The following is a 25,145-nucleotide window of genomic DNA, read 5'->3' on the forward strand; positions in this document are numbered from 1 at the left end:
ACAGGATGCAGTAAACATTCCAATATAGGAATCAAAGCATTCATTCATTCACTCAACAAATATTTATTTATGTACCGGATGCTATTCAAAGCACGGGGAATACAGAATTGAACAAAGATAAATATCCTTGACCTTATACAGTTTTCATTCTAGTAGGGAGAGACAGACAAAAAAGAAACCATAATAAATAAATTATATAGTATGTTAGAATGAGAAACGTACTACAGGAAAAAGTAGAATGGAGAAGTAGGATGGGAGGGGCTGCCAGGTTAGACCTCACCGAAAAAGCGTCAATTGAGCAAAGACTTAAAGAAGGTGGGAGTTTGCAGGATACTGAGGATTTGAAAGGTCATGTGATTTCTACCCATTCCATCATAATTTGCCTGTACGAAGTGCAGGTAATAGGTTGACATCCATCCACCAAGTTCAACAAACAAAAATCCACAAAACTCACATTCTCTCTGATATACAGAAAAAAAACAACTCTCCTTCCAGCTTTAATAAGAGGTCTTGATAGGCTGATGAACTGGAATGTAGTGAAAAAGTGGATAAGGAGGGAATTTCAGGCTGGAAGCAAAACAAGTACATATTCTACATTTTGATAATGAACCAAGACAATTTATTTCGGTTACTGCCAAATATGGATTCAAATGTGGGTCGCTTCCTGAACAGACCAGAAATGAAACTGAGATTGGCACCAAGTTCTCAAAACCTGATGATGAGTTGTCCAGAACAGAGAAAAAGCAGGCATCAAAAGAGGAAGAACAATGGAAATTACAACTCTTAGAGCTCAACCCCATCTTCCCCCCAGAGTATGCTGTGTAGTGGCAAAGGGTCACCATCATGATTCCAAGGAGCCCATACTTTCTGAGCCATCCTCACAATAACCCGATGAGGTGGGTACTTCTATCAGACTTACTTCACAGATGAGAAAACTCAGACAGCTGAGTCTCCGAGAGGTTAAAATGCCCACACGGTTCACAAGCAACATGGACAGGAATGGAACCCAGGTCTGACTCCACAACCCATACTGGGGCTCAGCAAACTGTGGCCCCTGAGCCACGATGGGTTTTACCTTATTAAATGGTTGTAAAAGAAAAAAAAAAAAAAGGCATAAAAGAAGACTATGCAACAGAGACTGTATGTTGCCCACAAAGCCTAAAACGTTTACTATCTGGCTCTTTACAGAAAAAGTTTGGGATCCTTGTCGTCTAATCCACTAAACTAGCCATCAGCAGATTCAAAACAAGCGCTGCAGGATATATTCTGCTTCCCAAAACATAAGTATCACAGGGGGAAACAGGCTCTGGAAAATGGAGAACTATTTTCGCATACTGGCTGGGCTGTAAGATAATCAACTGTTGCCTGGGAGGTTATGGATCTGCTACGTTACTTAATAGTTCTCATACAGAGTTTCGTGCTTTTTACAGTTTGTCCCAGCAGGGGCAGTCCCCTCTCACCCTCCTATCCACCGGACACCCCATGCCCTGCTCACTAGGCACGTGGCTCCCAAACACTATTCTCAGCTGCCCATGGTCTGCCCAATCCTGGTGGTCCCCAGGGCTTCCTCACTGTCTCATTTCTTGCCCTCCAAATCTGAATTTCCAGGGTTACTTTACTTAAAAATAGCCTGATAGCCCAAATTAACTTATCCAAACATGGCCAAGAACCATGAGATATTTGGGAAGCAGAGCCCTTTCTCTTCCCTGGATGACCCTGTTCAATCTATGCAGGCCAGGGTGGAGGAATTTTGTTGCCCTGGCAGCCCAGCAGCTATCCCCTCTTCTTCTGTATTTACAGCACCCTAATATTCCTCTGGGAAACCATCCATTCCTGACACTTGGAACATGGACCTCATATGCTGTTGACTCCACTCTGGGCTCAGGCCAGGGGAGCTTCAAGGATTATCTCAAGGATGTGCACGTGATTCAACAAAAAGCCAATGAGAACCACGCTCAGGGCTTCGGTTCGAACTCTTGGCCACAGGTCCTCTTGCCAACGTGAGGGAAGAGGCTGAGAATGGCATCAACCTATAGGAAAACAGCATGGAGGGATGCAGAGAGACTGGGGCCTACAGACACCGTGTGAGCCACGGGACCCGGGCTGGTCGGAAGTCAGAACATCCCTGGGCTTTCCAGCTCCAGACTACAATCAATTCTCTTCCTGCGTAAGCAGCCTGGACTGGGTCCTCCCTCCCTCGAGATAGAAAGTGGCCTGTCTGGCACGCTCAGAGTGGAATGGAATCGTCATGTCTACAATGTGCTTTATGAAAACCGACTGCAAGGATGGTGATAACAAAAGCTGCCTTCACAGTCAGCAAAGTACCTCACCAACACTCCACGTCCATGCTGACAGCAGGGGAAGCTCGCCTCTCTTCTCCCAACTGCTCCCGGAATGTGGGGCTCCCTGAGAGCTGTCCTTCTCATTTAAGGCCGAGTTATCTGATTAGAGCTGAGACCAGTGAGGCTAAAACAGTAAGACTCTCACAGTCAGTCTTTCAAATTAGTACACTTGATCTCCTCCCACCGAAAACTAGTAACCCTCAAGCCTCCAAGGGAAAACAGAGAAAAAAGGCAAAGGGAATTTAACAGTCAGTGGGTGAGTTCTCTTGCTTCTATTATGTCCAAGGTTGCTCGGCAACGGGCCTCAGCCTTGTCATTCCTGTGGAAGAGCAAAGGAACGAATGTCAGACCTCCAGGTCACGCAGCATGTCCTGTTTATGCCCCGAGACTCCAGGGCAGGGGTGGGTTCGTGCTGTTCTACAAAAGTGGCCAAATCCAGCCCACAGAGCACCTGCTGTCTTCAGGGGCTCTCCCACACCAGCCTCGAACTTTCCCCTTCAATGAACGTAAGCTGTGGATGTGGATGTGCCCCCAAAACAGATTAAAAATACTTTCAGAAACAGCTTGTTAGCAAAACAGAGAAAAGGTTCTGACACGGAAAGAGCTCTGTTTTTATTTATGAAGATAGTAGAAATCAGCAGGGAGCGGAGGGCATGGTGTACAGTCGGGAAAACACGGGCCAGCTGGTGTTTCAGGTTCAGGACTTTCTGGAATCCTCCATGATCCTGTGCATTCCCTGGCCACCTCCAAGGATTTGGATGCCGAAAGCACTGCCACAATGCTCTGTGACTCTAGGTCATGAGCTCATTTCCAACAACTGAGAAGTGAGTGGGGACAGAGATTTCTGCATTTGGCAACACGTTTTAGAAGTAACTGTGGCACCAGAGCCCTGCACAGTCAGTACACTGCAAGGGAGGGAGGGAAAGAATGTGGGTCAGTGAGTCTCTAGTGCTCAGATGTCGCCAAGCGGGGCATATGTGCGCACACAGAGAGACGTGATGCTGTTTCTTCTCTCTCCCTGCCCACTCCTAAATTAAATATCTAAGAACGGTGGCTTTCCACACAAAACAGAGACAGAGCCCAAGAAAGATAGGAACAAGAAACTGATGCTCGTGCTTAAATTCTATTTAGCAAGACAGCAGTCCTAGAAAGTAAAGGACTGTACGGGAAGCACTGTCTTTTGTTGGCCGATTCCTGTTAAGACCCATTTGTCCACATAAAACTATCCAAATGAAGTGATATTCACTCTTGTAAAAAAGTCACTACAATGTTTCAGAAAAATTTTCTACAGACAGTATGCCTGGGTGGGAGTAATACCCTGGGAGAACAATGTGGTCCCAGCTGGAAACACTGTCAGCAAACAACATACAGCCTGCAACATGAACAAAAGAAATATTTTTTTAATATTTTTAGAGGAAAATGAAAAACAAGTCTTTTAAAATTGATTATCAGGCTTATAAAGGATGCCTTCCCATTTGTGCTACTTTAACTAAAATGACTGTTAAAACTTAACACCTTTAAATGAGAGGGTACAGAGACTACCCTAATTTTCAAAATCTCTCTTTTTAAAGAAAAAGACATGAACAATCAGCCTTGTTGACTTAAGAATCAGCTGTAAGTCCCTTTCTTCTAGGTGTGAAGATTATGAAAAGAATCACCTCATAGAAGGTTAACTGGCCCGGCCAAGGGGACCTAGGCCTCTCGCTTGGTGCTACTTATGACACAGATTTTAAAACGTTAGATTTCTCTTTCCTTTCCTCTGCCTCATAAACATAAAGATAAAGAGGTGAAGAAAGATCTAAGAGAGAAAAAGAGCCAGCACAGACAGAGGGATGGGCAGCAAGGAGGAGGCGGGTGAAGCATCAATCAACTCTTCGTTCTGATTCTTGCTTTTTCTAACTCATCATCATTTCCTGTGCTACCCCAAAGGTAGACTGGATTGTCATCCAATCAGAGCAGTCACATCTGATCTGTCCAAGAAGGACTCTTTAAACAAAATAAAATCCAAAGAGAACCAAGAGATGCTCGAGGCCATGAACACTTAGAGTTGCTTTCAGAACACACAGTCAAGTGGTCGGGCTCTTTGAAGGGACACTTGATATCATTCATTCAACACGCACTGGGGAGTTTAAAGGGTGGGACAGGTACATTACCTATAAAATGGGGTAACGGCATAGAGGAGGGGGCCACGTGGTCAGGGGAGGATTCTTTAAGGGGACCTTTGGCTGAAACCTGAAGGAGGAGAAGAAGCCGACCCCATGAAGAGCCGTAGCAAAGGTGTTCCAAGCAATGGAAAGGTCCTATGGCTAGAAAGTGCCTTGTCCTGAATCCCCGGAGAAGCCAGCCTAGATATGTTCTCAGAATGTCGTGTGCTGTTGTTTTCCTCAGAACCACCTCAGTGTTCAAGTCTGCTGAGAGACAAGAGTGATGGGGAGGTGGCGGGCGGGGGGGAAATAAAAGGACTGGAGTTCGAAACGGGAATAACTCATAACCAGAGGATAGAGATCACCAACCTCCACTTAACACCAACACTTATCCAAAAGGCAACTTTTTGTCCAGTCCTGCAACAGATACTTAGATTAGACTTAAGGATAGAACTCCCTGTTAGAAGTCAGCTGCCTGCTCAAAAAAGTGAAGGTGGTCACCTCTGGGTAGTGAGGCTAGGGGTGGGGTGGGACAGGCACCCATGGGATGTGTTACTTTTAGAATGGCTTCTGACAAGTCAGCATCCCAAACAGTCCTGAAGAAACTGCAGAATCTTGTGAGTGGATGGGTGTAAAACAAAGACATCAATACAATAATGACCAGAGTATGAAGCCCAGTCTAATTTCTAGAGATAATCCCTAATACATGGGTTCATCTCCAGTGAGAAAGCCAGAGACTCAGATGTAGACACTGCACAAAGACAATTTTTAAAATATCTATATTATTCCTACCTTACAAAAGGTGAAGTAGTCAGTCATTAGAGTAGCAATAGCTGCAGTGACTTGGGCCCAGATGCTGTTCACAGCTAGCTCATTTAACCCTTATAATGTTCTCAAGCAAGCACTATTATTCCCACTTCATAAATGAAGAAACAGAAGATTTAAAGGAATGGGCTAAGATTATAGTCAGCAGCATAGCACTGGTTGAGAGCAAAAGAGTTCACAGTGGATAGAGGTTCCAATCCTGAGTCCAATACTTTTTACTTGGATGAATTACTTTTGCTTTCTGTGTCTCAAGTTTTCCAGTCTATAAATTGCGGTATTAGTACATACCACATAATACCGTTGTGAAGGTGCAATGAAATAAAGTTTTTAAAACACGTAACAAAAGGTTCTGACATATAATAAAGTTACATGGTGGTAAACATGCTACTACTATTATTATTGTTCAAATGAATGTAACCACGTGCATTCAATATATGGGACTCTTCATTCTGTGGAACTCTAAAAAGACATCTTCTCTTTGTCTCCAAGGTTCTGCTCAACTGGCAGGAAAAAAAAGGGGACAAGTAGAGAGATGGGAGCTGAATCTTAAAGATATGGAAAGAAATGGGACAGCCTATATAAATTTGCCCAAGGAGCTAATGATGGCATAGCTAAAAGAAAGTTCATTATAGATTGGTTAATGGTCATGGAAAAAAGAGAGAAACAACCTAACTGTCCAAAAGTAGGTCATTAGTAAGTCTTGAAACAGTACACATGGAATATTACACAGCCACTAAAAACAATCTCAGAGAGTGGGTAATGATATGGAAAGATGATCATAACCTGAGTAGAAAAAGATGATAAAAACCAAAATGAGTATCTCTAATCAGTACTATTGGTATGATTTGCATTTTATTCACCTGTAATTTCTAAGTTATCTCTCATCAACATGCATTACTGGTATAATCAGAAAAAAAAATTACAAGTTTGTTTTTGGAATGCTTGGTTTGTTTTGTTTTGTTTTGTTTTTTTAATTAGCCTACATGATGAAAAAGGCCAGGGATATACACCTCAAAAGAAGGCAGAAGGTGCATCCTGCTTTTTTCATGTTAACGACTTTGTGAACCATGGGGTTGTCAGCGGGAGGGAGAGAGATGTAAGCTATCTGATCCAGGTCTCATTTACATATGTCCAAAATAAATTGTTTCCAGAGATTCTACTGATAAAGACTCAGATTTCATCATACCCACTTTCCTAACCTATCCTAAATAGGTTTCTAGGTCCCTAATTGGCATTATAAATATACATAATTATATCTGGACCTATTCAACTAACCCAAATACCATGCTCTCATTCAGTGTCCCCAAATTTATTTTCGTGAAATGTAAGTCACTGACCCACTTTTGTTGAAGACAATCTTAACAGCACCCCCATCTCAATGATAAAAAATGAGGCTTGCCATCAGGTCCCATTAGAGAAGAAAAAAATAAGGCCCCCATCAGAAAAGCTAACCAGCTGGCCAGCCGTTCTATACCTTCTCTGGTTCTGAGCGTCCTTTCACCTCTGGAACCTAACACAGGAAGTGTAACAGGAAAGGGGACCCCACACAGTGTCTTCTACAAGATGGGACCACTGATAGCCCACATCTCTTCCCGGTTCTACAGATTCACAATCAGCTCAAATCTAGAAGTCTTATTAACTAACAGCCCTAAAACTCTGGAAATTGGTTTCAGGTCATTCCCTTCACAAAAGTCTTTGTTTTTCCCCAAATCAAGAGGTTAGAGATCAGTCACTTTTTTGGCCCTTTAGCAAGGCAAAATGGAGTGGGGGGAGGGCACAGTGGAAGAATGAGAGGAAAAAAGAAGGGAAAGAAAAAGAAGGGACAGAAGCAACTGAGAGAAAGAGAAAACAAACAGATGGTAGAGGATGTGTCAGCTACCTCTGGGCTGGCATTTCCTAGAACAATACAAGGTCTTTTGTAGGGAAGAAGGACTTTCATGTTAAGACCTTAGATAGCCCCAAACCACTGCCATTTCAGCACCTATGAAACTTACTTCTTTACCAACAGTTCCTGGAATAAAGCTAAAACCCTCCAAATGTGACTATCCAAATCAGTGTATCACTGAAATTTTTTCCTCTGTAGAAATAAAGGATGTTACTCTCTTCAGCTCAAAACAAAGGCATCTACCTACTGGATACTGGGTGTTCCTTCCCACTTAACACCAGGAGATTACTCTCTCCAAAGTAAGATCAAAACCCAGAGAAAGACAGGATAAAAGAAGTCCTAACCAGAGACCTACATGCACTCAGGAATGAGTGTGAATTAGTCCTGCCGCACTAGCACATTTGTCAGGGGGGTGAACAGAACAGAGAAGGAGTTCCAGATTCAAACACCCTGGCACTGAAACTGCAGCATTCTGGAGAAGCACAAATTGGTTGAATGCACTGAAGAAAAAGGATATGTAGCTTAACACGATCTAAGGACAAAGCAGACAGGAGAGCACCACACTTTGGACCATGGGTTAAAATCCTGAGGAAGTGGTTGCCTAGGGCTGGGGGGAATGGGAAGGATGTTGGGGATGATGGCTAAGGAGTGCAGGGTTTCTTTGGGGGATGATGACCAAACATATTCTATAACTACTTGTGGAGATGGATGAAAAATTCTGTGACCATACTAAGAGCCATGAACTGTACACTGTAAATGAGTGAACTGTGTGGTATGTGAATTATATATCTCATTAAGCTGCTTTAAAAAATCCTGAGGCAGGACCTCCAAGGTCTCTGCCCACCATTGCCTAACCCCATGCTGGCACATTTGAGGAGCTCAGTATCTTGCTGCTTGAGGTGTCACAGTAAGAGACATGAGTCATCATCCTTCTCCTCTGTAACATTTCACAAGTCTTTCATTTAAGATAACCACCAAAAGCATTTCAATCTTCTTTCTTAAAGAGACTCAGTTCTCCAGATTTGAGGGGAGGGGGAAGATGAGACCCCAACATTCAGAACTGAAACTTGTGAAAACAAGCCAGTTTGGGGTTCTCGTCAGTTGATGACCATCTTTACGCTTGAACTCTGTGCCTCAAAAAAAAAAACCCAAGCCCCGTTGGGTTGTCTTTTCATTGCAGTATGGCGTGAACTCATGCCAGCCGGAAGAGGTGGGGGAGAAGGAAGCAAGCCAAAGACAGATCCCAAAAGACACGGGGGCCAAAAGCTCTCAGTTCCACTCCAGTTTTCTATGCAGTGGAGCAGAGCTTCCCTGCTGGGAAACTGATTCCAAGCATGCTGGCTCTGTAAAGAGGAAATGGGATTTCTTTCCGGAGCCAGAACCATCTTGTAGCTCTACACAGAGCTGGCAACAGTGGTAGCTTGCTGACCTTGCACACTGAGCTCAGGGCGGCTTCGATCAGAGGGCCAGGAGACGGCAGCAAGCAAAGCCACCTGTAGTCTCCAAGGCCCGGTCAGAGGACCAGATGCCTCGGGCGCAGCCAGGACTGGGCGAGGCATCCATCCCCAGGGCTTGCCTGGCCTCCATACCTCCCACAGCCAGAGTTGTGAGACTGATGCTCGGCTGGGTACCGACCCAGGGCAGGATTTGTGTCAAACATCTCAAACATCTCAAGGCACTAGTCAGATAGGCGGCAGGAAAGCCGCAGGGCCCATCACCCCCAGGGTCCCACCACCAGTGGCTGCGGTCTGCTTTGTCACCCAGCCCTCCCACAGAGGCTGAAAACCAGCTGAGATCAGAACAGAGATAAGGAGGAGCGGGTTGCCAGAAATGAGTTGCCCAAGGGCAGCTCTGAGGCAGCAGGTGAAGATGAGCCTTCTCTGGGTTTGAGGCACCTCACCTTCCAGGACCATCCGCCAGTCCCTCTACTGCTCTCCCCAAGACAAGAGTCCCCCCTAGCTGTGCAACAGCTCTGACAGCTCATTACGCTTCCTCAAGGTTTTTAGAGAAAAAAAATGTGCAACGTAATTACAAGCTCCGACCCCAAATGACTTTAACCCTGACAGGACTCACTGTGGGAAAATGTGTGCCCTGTGACTGCCCGTGAGCATGAAGTTTTCCTGCAGGAGCTTCTCCGACCCCCAGTGCCACAGAAGCGTCCTGGCTCACAGGCCAAGCTCATGGGACAACTGGATCCCAGGCATGGAGCCACATGCTGAGATATCTGAAGTCGGGAGAACTCGCACCCTTTGGAAACAATGCCCCATCATTCCTTGACCTGCCATAACTTCCCCTTCCAGATACCTGAGGATGGCCGGCACAGCTGTGCACTGCAAGGAGGGGACAAAGGATCTGAGACAGGCTTATGTAGAATCTCCTCAGGCCTATTCAACTTAATGTGTGGTCCGAGGACCCCCTCCATGCAAACCACCTGCGGAGGTCCCTGCAAGGAATGCAGATTTCCGGACCTCACCCCAGAGCCTGTGTACCAGAATCTCCTTGGGGGGAATCCAGGAATCTGCAATTAAGGAAATTCTTACACACGTTCACATTTAAGAACCACTACCTTATAACAAGGACAATCTAGAAATGACAATGACATTCCGATTACAGGGCACTTACCATGGGCCTGCTTACCCTGCTACTCACAATACCTACAAGAATCTCATTTATTCCTCAGAATCATATTGGAAGGTGAATATTTATCACCCTCGCACTTAAACTGCTCTCTCTAGTTTCACCTCCAAAGGGCAAATCCAAAGACCTTCGAGCAAGCCCTCACCCAAACTGCCAGGAGGACACACCTCATACTTAATCAGAACAAATCTCTCCACCCCTATTCTACCCACCTATTCTGCGGAATGTGGATATTCCCCACAATTTCAGCCCCCACTCTCTCCTCTTACTCCATGCCAGTGGTTCTCTACCTGTGCTGCACATTAGCAGTACCTGCAGAACCTTTAAAATTCCCCAGGCCCAGGCTGCAGCCCAGACAAAATTACATCAGAATCTCCGGGGATGAGTCCCAGACTCATCTACCTGGAGGGGATTTCAATGGACAGCTAAGGTGGAGAACCACTGCCTGGACCTCTAATAGCATCTGGTGAAACCCAAACCTACAGCAGTACCTCCATCTCTCTCTAGAGCACCTGACCTGTGCTCCCCACCACCTGGTAGGTGTCTCCACCTGTAGGTCCCACGGAAACAACTCAGCAAGGACACTTAACCCTGCATCCCCCATCACACACCACGGTTCTTCTCCTGGGGTGCACAGTTCAGCCAGTGCCCCAAGCCCTAAGACAGAAACCCTGGGGACACCCCTGCTCCTCCCTCCTCTGTCCACTGTTGACTACGTTCTCCTCTTCAGCCACACCAGCAGGTCTCCCATGAAAAGTGCCATGGAATCTTGATTTCTCCTCTATAATTTCTGGGCGTTCGTTTGAATATTCAAATAATGATTCCATTGAGTAAAACAGATTTTCAGTAAAGTGTAGTCCCCGCCACTTGCTCTGCATACTCCCTGGCACAGTGCCACCTACCCTGACACCTGTACCTTAGTCTGAGAAGCACATCTTTTTTTTTTTTTTTTTTTTTTTGCGGTACATGGGCCTCTCACTGTTGTGGCCTCTCCCGTTGCGGAGCACAGGCTCCGGACGTGCAGGCTCAGCGGCCACGGCTCACGGGCCCAGTCGCTCTGCGGCATGTGGGATCTTCCCGGACCGGGGCACGAACCCGCGTCCCCTGCATCGGCAGGCGGACTCCCAACCACTGCGCCACCAGGGAAGCCCATGAGAAGCACATCTTTGCCCTTCCCTCCTCTCCCCTCCCGGCATGATGGCCACATGATGTCCGTTCTCCCACACACTTCTGCTTCAGGGCAGTGCGAAGCAGAGTGGAGCTCAAATCACTGGTAAAATATAGGACTATTTTAGATGATACAATGACAAATATTGTTCAATTTAATGATTATGATTCAATGACTACTTAAAGATATTCTAGAAAAAAATATATTGCTAACCACATCAAACCTATGATTTCAGAATGCTATAAAGTTCCCGTTTGAAACAAACATAATTTTTAATGAGTAGACTTTTTCAAAATAAATACATGTGGTAAAGATGGGGCAGCAATAACCTAGGTGTTTTAAAAGACTGATGGTTAGGAACACTGTTTCCTTGGACTTGATGTCTTCACTTGCCTCTCTCCAAGTTCTCTGCTCCCTCCCCCAGAGACCCTTTTAAACTGATAGGAATCATTGTACTGTGGACTGTCTGTTCTTCCCTGGCCTCCTGAGGAGCAGGGACTATGCCCAGAACTCCACTACCAGGAGCCTTCCACCCCAACGTGAGCAGTCCCAGGCATGGGAATAGAGACCACAGCCAACACATGCCTTCCACCAGGGGAAGTGCTAAGCTCTGCCGAAGAGGCAGCCAGAAGAGAGAAGGACAAAAGCGCCCAGCTCCCTCGCCACTCCCCAGAGAAGCTTCGCCGACAGACAAGGTGTGCCTACTGGCCCAAAGTCACGGTCTCCAGTCACCAAAGGTGGGAGACTGCCCTCCTTTACACCTGCCAAACTTCCGAAATAATGCGCACACTGCACAAAGATAAAAACTCAACAGCACCCTCACTAGAACCACAAACAAGCTCTCTGGCGCCCCGCATGCAAGTGATCCCCAATCCAGCTCTGTCTCATTTTAGGGAATGACTTTGTTGTGACTTCTGATCCCAGAATGAACAGTACACACAAACTGGGGAGTAGGAAATGGAGAAAATTCTAAGTGTTGTTTTATTACAGACGCCACCCTATAATGAACCAAATAGTGAGTTTCCTTTCTACTCTAAAATGTGATTTATAAAATTCAGTTCACTCAGAGCTTTCCAGAAACACTCCTATGAGATATTCATTGAAATGAAAAATGTACATACCCTCTGGCCCAGCAGTTCCATTTCTAGAATGCATCCTACAGATCTACTCACGCATATGCCCATGACAGGTACCAGGAGGTTCACAGCGGCATTGCTTATAATGGTAAAAGGTTGGAAATCATCTAAATGTCTACTATTTGGGGACTGATTAAATAAACTATGTTATGTCCATACAGTGCAATACAATGCGATGCTAAAAATGAATTTGCTCTATACGTACCAATGTTGAATAATATTCAAAATACATTAAAATCGTGCAAAATGCAAAAATATGCAAAACAGTGCATATGGTATGCTACTGGAGAAATATATAAATCTGTATTTGCTGGCACATGCATAAATTATATCTGAAAAATATTCAAGAATGGGTAAAATGTTGCCTGCAGTAGAACAACTAAGGATTTGGAGACAGGAGAAATTTGAGGATGCTCACATTCCTTCTTGTCCCCTCTAAATTGTGTACTATTGATAGGTGTTACTGACATAAACTTTCAAAAAAGAAACATAGGTATGAATTAAAATAAAAATGCTTTTTAATTTTGTTTCATTTGCTCAACTGATAATCATCTTCTACACCTGACCCACAAGTGTAATAGTGAGATGTGCAGTCAGGAATCTGTTACGGTTTGGGTCCTATCTGCTTGACAGTCTCTGTGGCACAGAAACAGCCTCAAGTTCAACTCAATCTGCCTGGAAATCTATCTAAAGTCTCACGGGAGAAGCCAGTTCATATTTTCAAAGTGTTCAAATCAGCCTGGAATAAACTTAAAAGCACATTTGATGGCAAGATCAGATGAGCTTTGAAACCTACCTGTGGTGTTTTTACAAACCATGTAAAATGGGGTTTATTTTGGCTTTTCCTGTGTGGCAGCAGCAGGAGTCAAACCTTAGCTACTGGCTTGGCCCAGAGAAGTCAGCCAGTTAACAAGGTTTGATCCAGAATTCCCAAGCCCCTCAACCCTTTGTCCATCTGGCAAAGAAAACACACACACACACACACACACACACACACACACACACACACACACACACACACACACACACGGACACACACACACACGGACACCTCCAGCCCCAGGAATCTCCTCTTTCTAAATATAGTAAGTACTGCCCAGTCTCCAAGCTCACCCTCTGTAGCATTCTGTGCCTTCCAACCGAGGTGAAATGAGCCAGATATAAACACACCGTGACAGCTTCTGGCCCACACTGCCAAGTTGTTTTCCTTACTATTTCCTCTCTTTCTCCACTCTGGGTTTCTACAAAAATGTGTAAACCCCAGCGACTATAATTTGTAAATATTCCTTTGGCCACTAAGGCTATTTTCCTCACCCTACCAAATGTGATTTCCCTGAAATTTGAGGTCAGAATAGCCTATTATATATGGGCAAAGTCACATCCCATCTCCCATTTTATCTGTAAGACCTTGCAGCTCAGAAAGGATTTCGGACAGGTCCAAGGCTAATTAGGACACAGCCAATTAATTGTAATCTCTCTCTCTCTCTCTCTCCCCCCACCCCGCCCTCACCCCCGGTTCCTTTAGAATCCGTGTCAGTGCCTAACAGAAGGGCTTGTTCAGGGATGCAAGGACCTAAACAGTCGATGTCAAAGAGCTTTAAAAAATGGAGGCTGGCAACAACTCCACCTTGAGGAATCTATCCCATGGAACTCCTGGGACCCACACACAAAGGTGGGTGTGCAAATAATCACTGTAGCACCTTCTATGCTGAGGCAATCCAAATATCCCTCAACAGGAGACGGGGTAAATAAGCTATTGTATCTCCACATAGCAAAGCTCTCTGCAGGCATTAAAAAGAATACACTGTGTATGTGTACTGACATGGAAGATCTCTAAAAGAGAGTCTCAACCAGAAAAGCAAAACACAGAATAATTCATATTCTATAACCCCCCCCAAGAAAAAAAAAATATGCACAGAAAAAGGACAAGAAAAAAAGCACACCAGTGGTTAACTCGGGCAAAAGGGTGCTTTACTCTGTATAGTTCCACACTCTGTGATTCTTTTATGAGAACGTATTCATGAACTGCATACATGAATTTTTTTGTCTTTGCACTGTAAGATTAGGTCATCCATTCATACTGTTCATTTTACCTCCAAAACTAATCCTTCCCAAGTCATCTTTATTTCAGAAAATAGCGCCATCATTCACATAATTGCTCCAGCTAAAAACATTTGAATCATTCTTTTTTTTTTTTTTAAGATTTTTTGATGTGGACCATTTTTAAAGTCTTTATTGAATCTGTTACAATATTGCTGCTGTTTTATGTTTTGGTGTTTTGGCCCTGAGGCATGAGAGATCTTAGCTCCCCAACCAAGGATCGAACCCACAGCCCCTGCATTGGAAGGTGAAGTATTAACCACTAGACTGCCAGGGAAGTCCCTAATCATTCTTGACTTTTATTCTCAAAGCCCAAATCCAATCAAATAGCAAATCTGTGGGCTCTACTTCCAAAAACACCCAGAATCTGACCACCATCTCCAGTGCTGCCACCCTAGCCCAAGGTGCCATTGCCTCTTACGTCACCTATTATAACAGCCTTCTAACTGCTCTCCTTGCCTCCATTCTTGCCCCACTAAATTATTCTCCACACAGTGGCCCCCATAATCTCTTAAAAACACAAGCAGGATGATGTCACAACCTCCTCCTGGCTTCCCATCACACTTAGAATGAAACCCAAAGTCCTTTCTGGGACTCAAGACCTCTAGGACCTGGCTCCCGACCTCTCTCCCTGTTCATTTGCCATCACTCTGCTCCAGCTACACTGGCCTCCCTGCTAGTCCTCAGACACCCCATGATCTCTCCCGCCTCACGAATTCTGCACCTGTTACCACCACCTTAAAAGCCCTTACTCTAGGCTAGGGCTTGGAGGACACAGTAAGAGTGGAGCAAAGCTGCATATTTGAAATGAAAGCCTTCCTCTGGTGGCCTAAGATATATAATTTGGAACATACTGGGTTATAATTTTAAAAATTGAAACTAGGGTCAGTCAGAAATTTAATCTAGAAAATCCACTTTGTTAGCTTCATACTGGCATCCCTCCTTTGGCTAACTTTTAAAAATGCAATGGCCTAAACAGGGTAGCAAAGTCACCTTCATGAATTGCTTTCCCCAATAGCTTGGTGGTGATAATGGTTCCTCCCTGACCCATTCTCATGTGGTCAATTCCTGGGATTTGTGATCATTAGCTTACACTGGCCAGCACTAGGAAGTTCAGCCTGAGGCCTCTGCCCAGAGGGACGCTGGCTGGCCTAGCTGGAGCAGAGATCTGAAGCACAGCCGTGTCAGAATCACCTTCCAAGCCCTGGAATGTGAAACTGATCAGTCAAGTGCATCTGAGGTTGAGGCAAATGGAAGCAGAAAGTCCTCAAATGAGGGCAAATAGAGAAAATCTACCGAGGGGAGTGGTGTTCACTTAATCATCAAAAGTTTTATGGGACTAAAAAAAAAAAAAAAAAAGTTGTATGGGACAAAGTAAAAGGATAAAAAAAAAAATCCAAGGTATAAAATAGTGCCCAACAAAAAGATCTGAATAGACATGTCAGCAAAGAAAATGCACCAATGGCCCTTAATCATATGAAAGGATGCTCATCATCGTTAGTCATCGTGGAAATGCAAATTAAAACCAAGAGATATCACTTCACGCTCACTAGCATAGCTACAATCAAAAAGACAGACAGTAACAAGTACTGGTGATGATGTGGAAAAATTGAAACCCTCAGACAATCCTGGTGGGAATTTTAAAGGATGCCTCTGCTGCAGAAAACCTTTCGGCAGGTTTTTTAAAAAATTAAACATAATGGGCTTCCCTGGTGGCGCAGTGGTTGAGAGTCCGCCTGCCGATGCAGGGGACACGGGTTCGTGCCCCAGTCCAGGAAGATCCCACATGCCACAGAGCGGCTGGGCCCGTGAGCCATGGCCGCTGAGCCTGCTAGTCCGGAGCCTGTGCTCTGCAACGGGAGAGGCCACAACAGTGAGAGGCCCGCGTACCGCAAAAAAAAAAATTAAACATAAGTTTATTCATACATCCGAGCAATTCCACTCCTAGGTAGGAAATGAAATAAGAAATGAAAACACATGTCTGCACAAAGACATGTATTTCAAGGGTTGAAATTATTCTGCATTATACTGTAATGGCCAACACACGTTATTATACGTTTGTCAAAACTCATAGAATATACAACACAAAGAGTGAACGCTAATGTAAACAATGGACTTTAGTTATAACACTATATCACTTTTGTAACAAATGTACCACCTGAGAGGAAAGGGTGTGAGGGACTCTATGGGAACTCTCTATACATTCCACTCAATTGTTCTGTAAACCTAAAAAGTCTCTAAAAAATAAAGTCTATTAATTATATTTTTTAAAAAAGGAGGGAGGGGAGAACTTAAGGCTCAATCAGTGTGCTGAGTGCAACAGATTAGATGCAATTTATTCAATCCAATTGAGAACAGAATAATTGGATTAAAGTGGAAGGACTTTTTTTAAAGCCAGTGTTATATAAAAACTACAAAATCTTGTTTGGATATAATTTGCCGTTGTTTATATTTGTATGAGAAATACTCCAAATGTCAGTACTGCAAATTACCACCGTTTACAAATAATTAGGAAATGCCTTTTTTTTTCTTTTATTTGAAAGGTGCTAAAGCAAAGCAAAGGAGCTGAGAAAAAACTTTTTGCTACCTAACTCCATAAGCATTTGTTCCATTAGGATTCTGTGAGTAATATAATTACTCCTAAACAAAGCAGGTTGGCACTGAACAGCCTTTGGGAATTTATACCATTAATGAAGGACTCACCTCACTACTATAAAAAGCCTACACCAAGTCCTAAAGAAGTATAAAAGGGTGACATGCTCTAAGCACACAACTCTTGATGTTGATTTTTGTTTACTCTTGTTTTAATGAGCAAAGAGGATGAACTATTTATCTTAACAAGTCAGACTCAAGAACAAGTTTTTGGCCTCCATGTTCAATGCTTTATTACCCAGTTAAAAGAGAATAACTTTCAGTTATAAAATAAATAAGTCATAGGATGTGATGTACAGCATGGTGACTATAGTTAATAGTACTATAATTGTATATTTGAAAGCTGCTAAGAGAGTAGATCTTAAAAGTTCTCATCACAAGAAAAAGAATTCGTAATTATGTATGGTGACAGATGTTAACTAGACATACTGCAGCGATCATTTCATATTATATACAAATAGCAAATCATTATGTTGTACATCTAACATCTAAAATGTGTCATTTATATCTCAATTTTTTAATTAAAAAAATAAATGAATGCTAGGAACGTATGCATTTTCTAAAAAATATTTAAAAAGAGAGTCATTGGTAATCAGTGCTACTACCCCCAAAGAGCAACTCTACTGCTTCAAAAAGCCAAGAGATAATCAGACGCCCTCATTTGTCTCACTGGCCTACAATGGCTCTTTAATCATAGGATGAAGAGAGAAACACAAAACTTCAGAGCACAATACAGAATCTTAGCTATACTTTGCTACTCAGGACTCAGAGTCTGAAAAACAACAGGGCCAATATTCTCACTTAATCTAGCACCTGCTGCATGTTTCTTCTTTCTAGAGTCTAGATCTCCGAACAATTTGCATCTTCACTGCCAGCGTGTCTACTGAAGCACTGAAGGGTCATGTTCAAGAGAAGGCCCTGCAGTCCACGGTCAGCTTCAAAACTTGGTTGCACAACTTCCTAGCTGTGTGACCTTAGACAAGTTACCCAAACTGTAACGTGCACACAAATAAGTATTCATCCCACCGGACAGAGGTATAAAGACTCACGAGACAATGTGTGCACTTAGCATAGGGCCGGGCCCTTGGTGAGTGTTCAATAAACAAGAGCTGCTGGCGAGGTTTCAGGTTTTCTGTTTGCTTGTTTGTTTGCTGAGGAAACTGACAGTGCCCCCAAGGTCTTACAGTGTATATGTGGTAGAGCTCGGACTAGACATCAGATCTGCTTGATAACAGAGGCCTGGCTCCTTGCATTGCACTCTGCTCCCCAGACCTGGGTCTCCTCAGGCTGCATATTATGGGCTCCAAGTTAACTCGTCCGAGTCCACTTCTTAAATGAACTCAATACTGATGTGTTCCCTATCTACATAAAAGGGCTGGAGCCATATATAAATGCATTCTTGGAAGGCATCTTGTGGAAGGACTGCTATAAAGAGAATGTTATGTCAATGCCCACTAGGATTACTAATGTCCAGAATCCAGACCACTCTGAAATGTGGCATTATCCGTGGAGATGAGTGGTTATCAACCCAGGACCAGAGAAGATTTCTGAAACATTTAAGACAGACATGCTTTTTCTGGCACACATCTGTCAGACTGGGCATTTAGATTATGGCAATTAATGACAGCTTGCACTATATAAGAATATAGATATAATTTTTACTTTATTTTTTTTTCTGTAATGTGCGTTTAGGGTCCCTATTGAGCCTCATGAATGCCCTCTAGCAGATATTATTAAAACTATTTAGATCTCATCTTTTTTTTTCCTTAAGTAATGCACTACCTAAATGTTCTTTCTTCATGCCTTAGCAAAAAATCTTATAAGTGTGATCTCACCTAAGTACATCAGACTTTTTATCTGTCTCTCTGCCTAGGGTTCGAGCTCCAAAATACAGAATTTTGCTTTGTATATATAGTTATGACTACAGATGTATACAACCCTATTTCTGTTAAAAGATAAACGTCCGTTGAATTTAAGATTTGATTATTGACAGACAAACAGCAGCTAAAATTTATTGTTGTGGGTTTTGCTGGCATTCTTATAAAACTACTTATTTCTGTTAAAATTCTCTGTGGTTGCCTTGGAGATGTGATGCAGGTCAGAATTACTAACCTCCGCAAATACAATGAAAAAGGCATGTCATCCCCAAAAAGTCTCATGAAAACTATGGTCTCATAGTTTTTTTGTAAAAAAAAAAAAAAAAGTGTCTCCCGGCAGGCTACCAACCGCAGAGTAAGGCTTTTTTCAGTATCACACACCCTGCCCCAACTTGACTGAAAAGCTCACTGACAGAAGTGGTTGGATCCTTGGTCTTGTTTCGGTAGTCTCCCCTGTGTCCTTCAAAGTACCATGAACTAGAATGAATCCATCCCCTCCCCCTCATGAGACACCTGGGTTTTCCCTAGGACATGGTTCAGTCTTTGGGACTCCACCTCTACTTAAACCCCACTGAAGAAGAGCAGCTTATGGGTTCAAAGTTTCCCACCTGAAATTCCAATCAAGAAAACTGTGCCTCAAGATGCCCACCACCATCTAAGAGAAAACTATTAAAATTACACTTCTGATATCCAGAAGGGGCAAATCCACAGAGACAGAAAGTACATTAGTGGTTGACTAGGGCTGGAGGGCGGGAGGATGGGGAAGGAGGAGTTGGGAGCAAATGGTGGGGAATGACTGCTTATGGGAACGGGATTTCTTTTGGGGGCAATGAAAATGTTCTAAGACTGACTGTGGTGATAGCTGTACCGCTCTGCGAATGTACTAAAAACCATTGAACTGGATGCTTTAAGTGAGTGAACAGTATACTAAGGCAAATTATATCTCAATAAAGATATTCTAAAATGTGCATTCCTGCCCCACTCCTCCCACCTAAGACTATCAAAATAAGAGAACTCACTCTGTCTCAGAAAGAAGTCAAACTTAAAGGGGTATATCCCCAGCAGCAAGTCCATAAACCAACTCTGAAGGTGGAAAGAAACACAGTTCCTGAAAACCCACATCACCTCTCAAAACCAACAGCCTAATTCACTTTCAGCTCTGTGAAACCACATTTGGTTTGCCATCGAGTCCATGAGACAGCCAGACATGAAGTCCAGTGCATTCTGCAAGCTTTTCCTGCAAGGCAAAGAGAGGCAGCCAGCTCAGCCACTGGATGGCGGGGGTGGGGGGGGGGGGGGTAGAGGGGTTAATCTAGCAAGAAGATGGAAAATTTAAGCTATCAGAATGTTATTAGGAACAACAGAGATGTTGAGAGACTTTTTATTTTTTGTCTTTAACTTGTGGGGCTTTTTTGTCATAACCATGACTTTATACAAATAGGATTACCAGGCTTCTTCCTACCAGTGGTTAATACATACACAACTGTGTAAGTTACCAACAACTGGCATGAAGAAGGCATGGGCCTAACTCCTTGCATCCAAATCAAAAAACTGTTCATTTGGATGGACAATTCTGCTCTTAGCGACTCTTGCTCCAAGTCTTGACAACCCTGAATGCTGGAAGATCATAACAGCTATCATTAATTGAGCAATGCTATGCACCAGGCTTCAAGCTAAGTGCTTTCTTTACATGCACTGTTTCATTTTGTGCTCACAGCAACCCTAGGAGGTCAGAGTGACTACTCCCATTTTACACAGGAGGAGCTCAGGCTTAGTGACTCACCCAGAGTCAATCAGTAGGTGACGGTGTCAAGAATGAAACACAGAAAATCCTAAAACTCTTAATTCTACAAGTCTGAACTTCATCGCCTGCCTCTATCATCTTTACAGAAAGAAAAAAGGACTAAAACACACAGAATCCTCTTGACTGAGACACAGATTAATCAGGTCGAGGAAAGAGTGCCCACAGAAAAGGCCTGGACAAATCAGCACAGAAAAAAGTGACTCGGAGTCACCACATCAAACAAGAACTTTCTCCAAAAGCAGGATTTTTTGAAATGTAGGTCCCAAATTATTTTATTGCTTATCTTCCATGTGTCCAGCCCAGAGGTTTGAACTCCAGGGAAAGACTTCAAGGAGTTCATTTGTTTATCAGTTTATCAAGGGGAATCAAGAGACAACAGACCTACAGTTTTGCTTCAGAGTTAAGTGCACAGGCTCTCGAATCAGACAACTTAATTGCTGTGATGCCTTGGGCAGGTTACTAATCTCTCTGAGCTTCAGTTTCCTCCTTCATAAAGTGGAAGTAGCAAGAATAATGATCTAGCTGAACTTCAGCAATCCCAGTTTTATTGTCTCAGATTAACACACAATGGAAACCTTAACCCAAAGATCTGTGAAAATTAATTACAAAATAAAACCATAAAATTTTAGAGCTGGAAAAGCCTATAAATCATCTAAACCAGTGTTACTTACACAGTTATGTATTTATTTTTACGTATGTATTTTTTAAAACACTGGCTTTACATTTACAGCAGTGATAAAGATGATCCAAAGAAAATGAATACACAAACACTAATATAGTAATACACAATGCAAGAAGCACCTAATGACAACACAATGCCTGAAGTCTGGTAAATAGTAATCACCTGTACCCTTTTTAAGAGGTCACATGACCTGTTCAAGCAGTAGTAAGAATAGAAGAGTATAGTTAGAAATAGAGCTGGATATTAAGAGATTAGAACACCTAGTTCTCCCCCAAGTTACAGAGCTGGTCCATTCCACTAGCCAATTTGAATAACTCTTTAATTTTATCACTGCACTGTTTCCTCCTACCCAAAGAATTCTTACATGCCCTCCCCACCCCCCAAAAGAACAGTAGCAGGCAAATAAACTGCCAGTCACACAAATGCATCCTCCTCAGACTCAAGGCTGAGATACAAAATGCAAGTCCAGATTCCAACAGGCTTGGTCCAGGGGGTCCATTCTGGGCAAGAGGGATGGGGCAGAATTAAGAGCTCAGCATCAGCAGGAACTCCAGCTCTGGCTCAGACCATGTGGAGGCTCAAAAACCACCCTGCCGTTAGAGCAGGGTGGCTCTGCGCTAGTGATTTCTCCAAGTCTGTTTCCTCATTTGTAAAATGAGTAACAGTACATGAGATAATTTGTGGCTGAAGCAGTGCCTGGCATGGAGTAAGTCTTTACAACCACAGGGGCAGCAGAACTGTCACTACTACTTCAGTGCCTGGGGCAATATCTAACACACAGAAAGCACTCTAAATGTTTGCTGAATAAAGCAGAGGCCCAATGAAAGCCAGCCTGAGAGTCACTCAAAATTAATGGGCCCGGGGCTTCCCTGGTGGCACAGTGGTTAAGAGTCCGCCTGCCAATGCAGGGGACACGGGTTCGTGCCCCGGTCCGGGAAGATTCCACATGCTGCGGAGCGGCTGGGCCCATGAGCCATGGCCGCTGAGCCTGCGCATCCGGAGCCCATGCTCCACAACAGGAGAGGCCCACGTACCGCAAAAAAAATTAAAAAAAAAAAATTTCATGGGCCCAACCTATAAGTGGGCCCCTAACTTACTCCAAACCAGGGTCACATATTCCCTGAACCAACGATGGTCCTGGTCATTGACAAAAGAAGAGTCTGTTCATATGCTTCAGGTCACAGCCTCCAGCAGAGACCCTGCCTCTGAGGAGCCTTATCACATCAAAGTTCCATGTTTATTTCACCCCAAAACACTGGCACTTGCTGCCCTGGGGCTCCACTGTCTCCCTCTTCATTTTTAGAAGCAACAGGCTCACAAAATGACACCTCAGGCACTTGACTTTACATCTCCTTTATAGAGGCTTGGGGACAATTCTCACAGCTAGGGCCCCACTCTGCCAATGCAAGCTTTCTTAGCTGAAAGATACCACCTATTAAGAAATCCATCACAGAGAAAGGAAAAGTCAAAGACAATTCCACTGTCTGCCTTTCTTCCTGATTCTCAAAACTAAAAGATGGACCAAACTATTTTTAAATGGGTAGACTGAAAAGGCACCCAAAAAAAGAACTCAACAATCCAAGGCACTCAACAATCCCTAGAGCACTCCTGTTTGGCCAGAAGGAGACATTCCCTGGCTCTGCAGAAGACAAGGCAAATCATACACAGAATGCAAAACTCATTTCTCCCCTGCCAAAGGGAAATTTGCAAAAATTGTTTTACAAAAGGTTTGAGGATCTATAAGGATGAGTTTAAACTTCTCCTTTCTGAGTGAGGACCGAGGACATTCCTTCTCAGACTTTTGAGTTTTCAAGGATATTGGGAGAGGTAAAAAGGGGAGCGAGGGAGCGGGAGAGGGAGAGGATATGTTCGTTCTATTTTTAAACCCTCGCCCACAGTTTAGAGTAAAGGAACACTCTGATTCTGTACTCCCACCCTTATCACCTTCTGCTAAACACAAGAATCAGAACCTGCACACGTACGTGACCCTGATTCTAGATCTGGGTGGTACAGGCTGCCAGTACTCCAGAGAATCTCGAGCTGACAGACCATCCCACCCACCCCTTCTCTGGGCAGCAGCTGTGCCTTTCGGAGAACCCGGCGGCCCTGAGCAGGCTGGCGCTGCGCCCAGGGAGCGAAGAAGGCACAACCCGCCTTTTTCCGAGGGGAGGCAGCGCCCCCTTGGCGGGGCCCACTCCATTCCCAAGGCTGGGCACCCAGGGGTGAGCAACTCTTCCCCAAGGGAGCGGGAGTCGTGGACGCGAAGGGGTTTCCCAGCAGGCTGCGGCGCACCAGGCACTCCAGTCCTACTCCCAGGACACCTGTGTGCCGCGCACACCCGCCGCGGCGCCCCAGAGCGCCACTCGCGCTCGGTCTCCTCCCAGCCACCCCGGAACGCAAACGGCCGGGCGACGGATCTTTTCCCTTACCGTCTTGTTGCTAGTTCGCCCATTTTACGTATCCTTCCCGCCCCACTACAAGCATCTACACCCGTCCCTCAGCGCCCGTGGGCAGAAAACCAGCCGGACACGCGACCCCCAGGGCTGAGCGCCTCCCGACGGCCCCTCCCGCCCCCGAACTCCGTCCCCGCCAGGCTCGGGGGCACTCACTCTTGAGCGCGCTGACGAGTGACTTCCCGTCCTTGATGAGCTCCTTGATGAATTTGTTGGTCTTGTCCAGCTCCGCTTCGTGTGACTTGAGCGTCTCTCGGAAGTGCGGGCTGTCGAGGCAGCAGTCGCTGAATTCGAGCGCGGGCAGCCCCATGGTGTCTGCGGCGCCCAGACGGGGGGCGCGCCTCCCCCGGGGCCCCGGCGGCCCGCAGCCCCGAGCACGCACGCGGCGGGACCCCGGCCGGCTCCCGCGACGGCCGCCGGCTCCACAGGTGTGGCGCCGGCTAGCCCTGCGCGCGGTGTCCGCGGGCGCGCACGACTTCCGAACCGAGCCGGGACTCGAACGAAGGGCGGCTGCTCCGGCGGCGTGCAACCGAGCGGCCGGGGAGCAGGAAGCGCAGAGACGGACCCGCAGCGGCGCCGGGAAGGGAACGAGAAGTCGAGCGAGTGCAGCCGCCTCCTCCCCGCCTCCTTCGCCTGTTCGCTCTCCAGCAGCCTCGAACGCCCTCTCACAGCAGCCTGGGCCGCTCCGCCGGCGTTCGGACCGCACTAACGTGCTAGCAATGACCTAATCCCAGCCAAGCCAATCAGACGTCCGGGCCTCCGGGTACGCCCGGCCCTTCCGCGGCTATAACCCAATCAGCGGTGTCCGGAGGCGGGGCCTGGTCCAGGGGGCGGGACCCACGCCACTGCCTAGGCCCGCAGCACAAGCTCCGCCCGCACCCGCCCGCGCGGTGTTGCAGACCCGGAGACCCGAAGGTGAGCGCTGCGGCATGCCCCGTACCTTGCCCGCCCGCAACCGAGATGGTGCGTCTGAAGGTCTGGGGAGCGGAAGAGCCTAGATGTGCCGAACATGAAAAATCTGGGAATTTAGGGCTGCAGTCCCCCTCACACTTCAGGCAATCGAGCTTGCACTCAAAATGCAGCCTCCTGCCCCAGAGGAACCCCGAGCGCACCAAGCGACCACATCGCCCCTAGGAACAAGCTCCTTCTTCCAGTCGAGCAGAAAATATTTTCATCTTAAAATTACCAGCTCTTCTTGCCTGCAGTCTTCCCGCCCCCTACAGTCCGGCCCCTTCACGGCCACTCCTACTCAAAACCCGCCCACGGCTGCTCTCAGCCGAAGGATCTAACATCCTTACGAGAATTTCAGCCGCCTGTTGTTTCACTGCTGGGCACCTAACACAATTTTACATAATTACCTCCACTGCCTGTCGTCCTTTGCTGCATCGTGAGCTTCAAGAACACGAGCCAGTTTTCTTGTGCGCTGCCGCATCCCTAACA

At 45.3% G+C, this 25,145-nt stretch overlaps 1 protein-coding gene across 2 annotated transcripts in view; it reads right to left on the reverse strand.

The window, feature by feature from the left end:
* Window positions 1-24,433, reverse strand: part of ARHGAP26 (Rho GTPase activating protein 26) — a 478,823-nt gene extending 454,390 nt beyond the window's left edge. For both annotated transcript variants that reach the window (XM_060008623.1, XM_060008625.1), the window contains exon 1: window positions 23,862-24,433. In XM_060008623.1, the coding sequence (XP_059864606.1) occupies window positions 23,862-24,015 (154 nt within the window). In that variant the 5' untranslated portion in view covers window positions 24,016-24,433. The remainder of the gene's footprint in view (window positions 1-23,861) is intronic.
* Between the last annotated feature and the right edge of the window lie 712 nt (window positions 24,434-25,145).

The sequence above is a fragment of the Delphinus delphis genome, chromosome 3, assembly GCF_949987515.2.
Source record: "Delphinus delphis chromosome 3, mDelDel1.2, whole genome shotgun sequence".
In the NCBI taxonomy this organism is placed as follows: domain Eukaryota; kingdom Metazoa; phylum Chordata; class Mammalia; order Artiodactyla; family Delphinidae; genus Delphinus; species Delphinus delphis.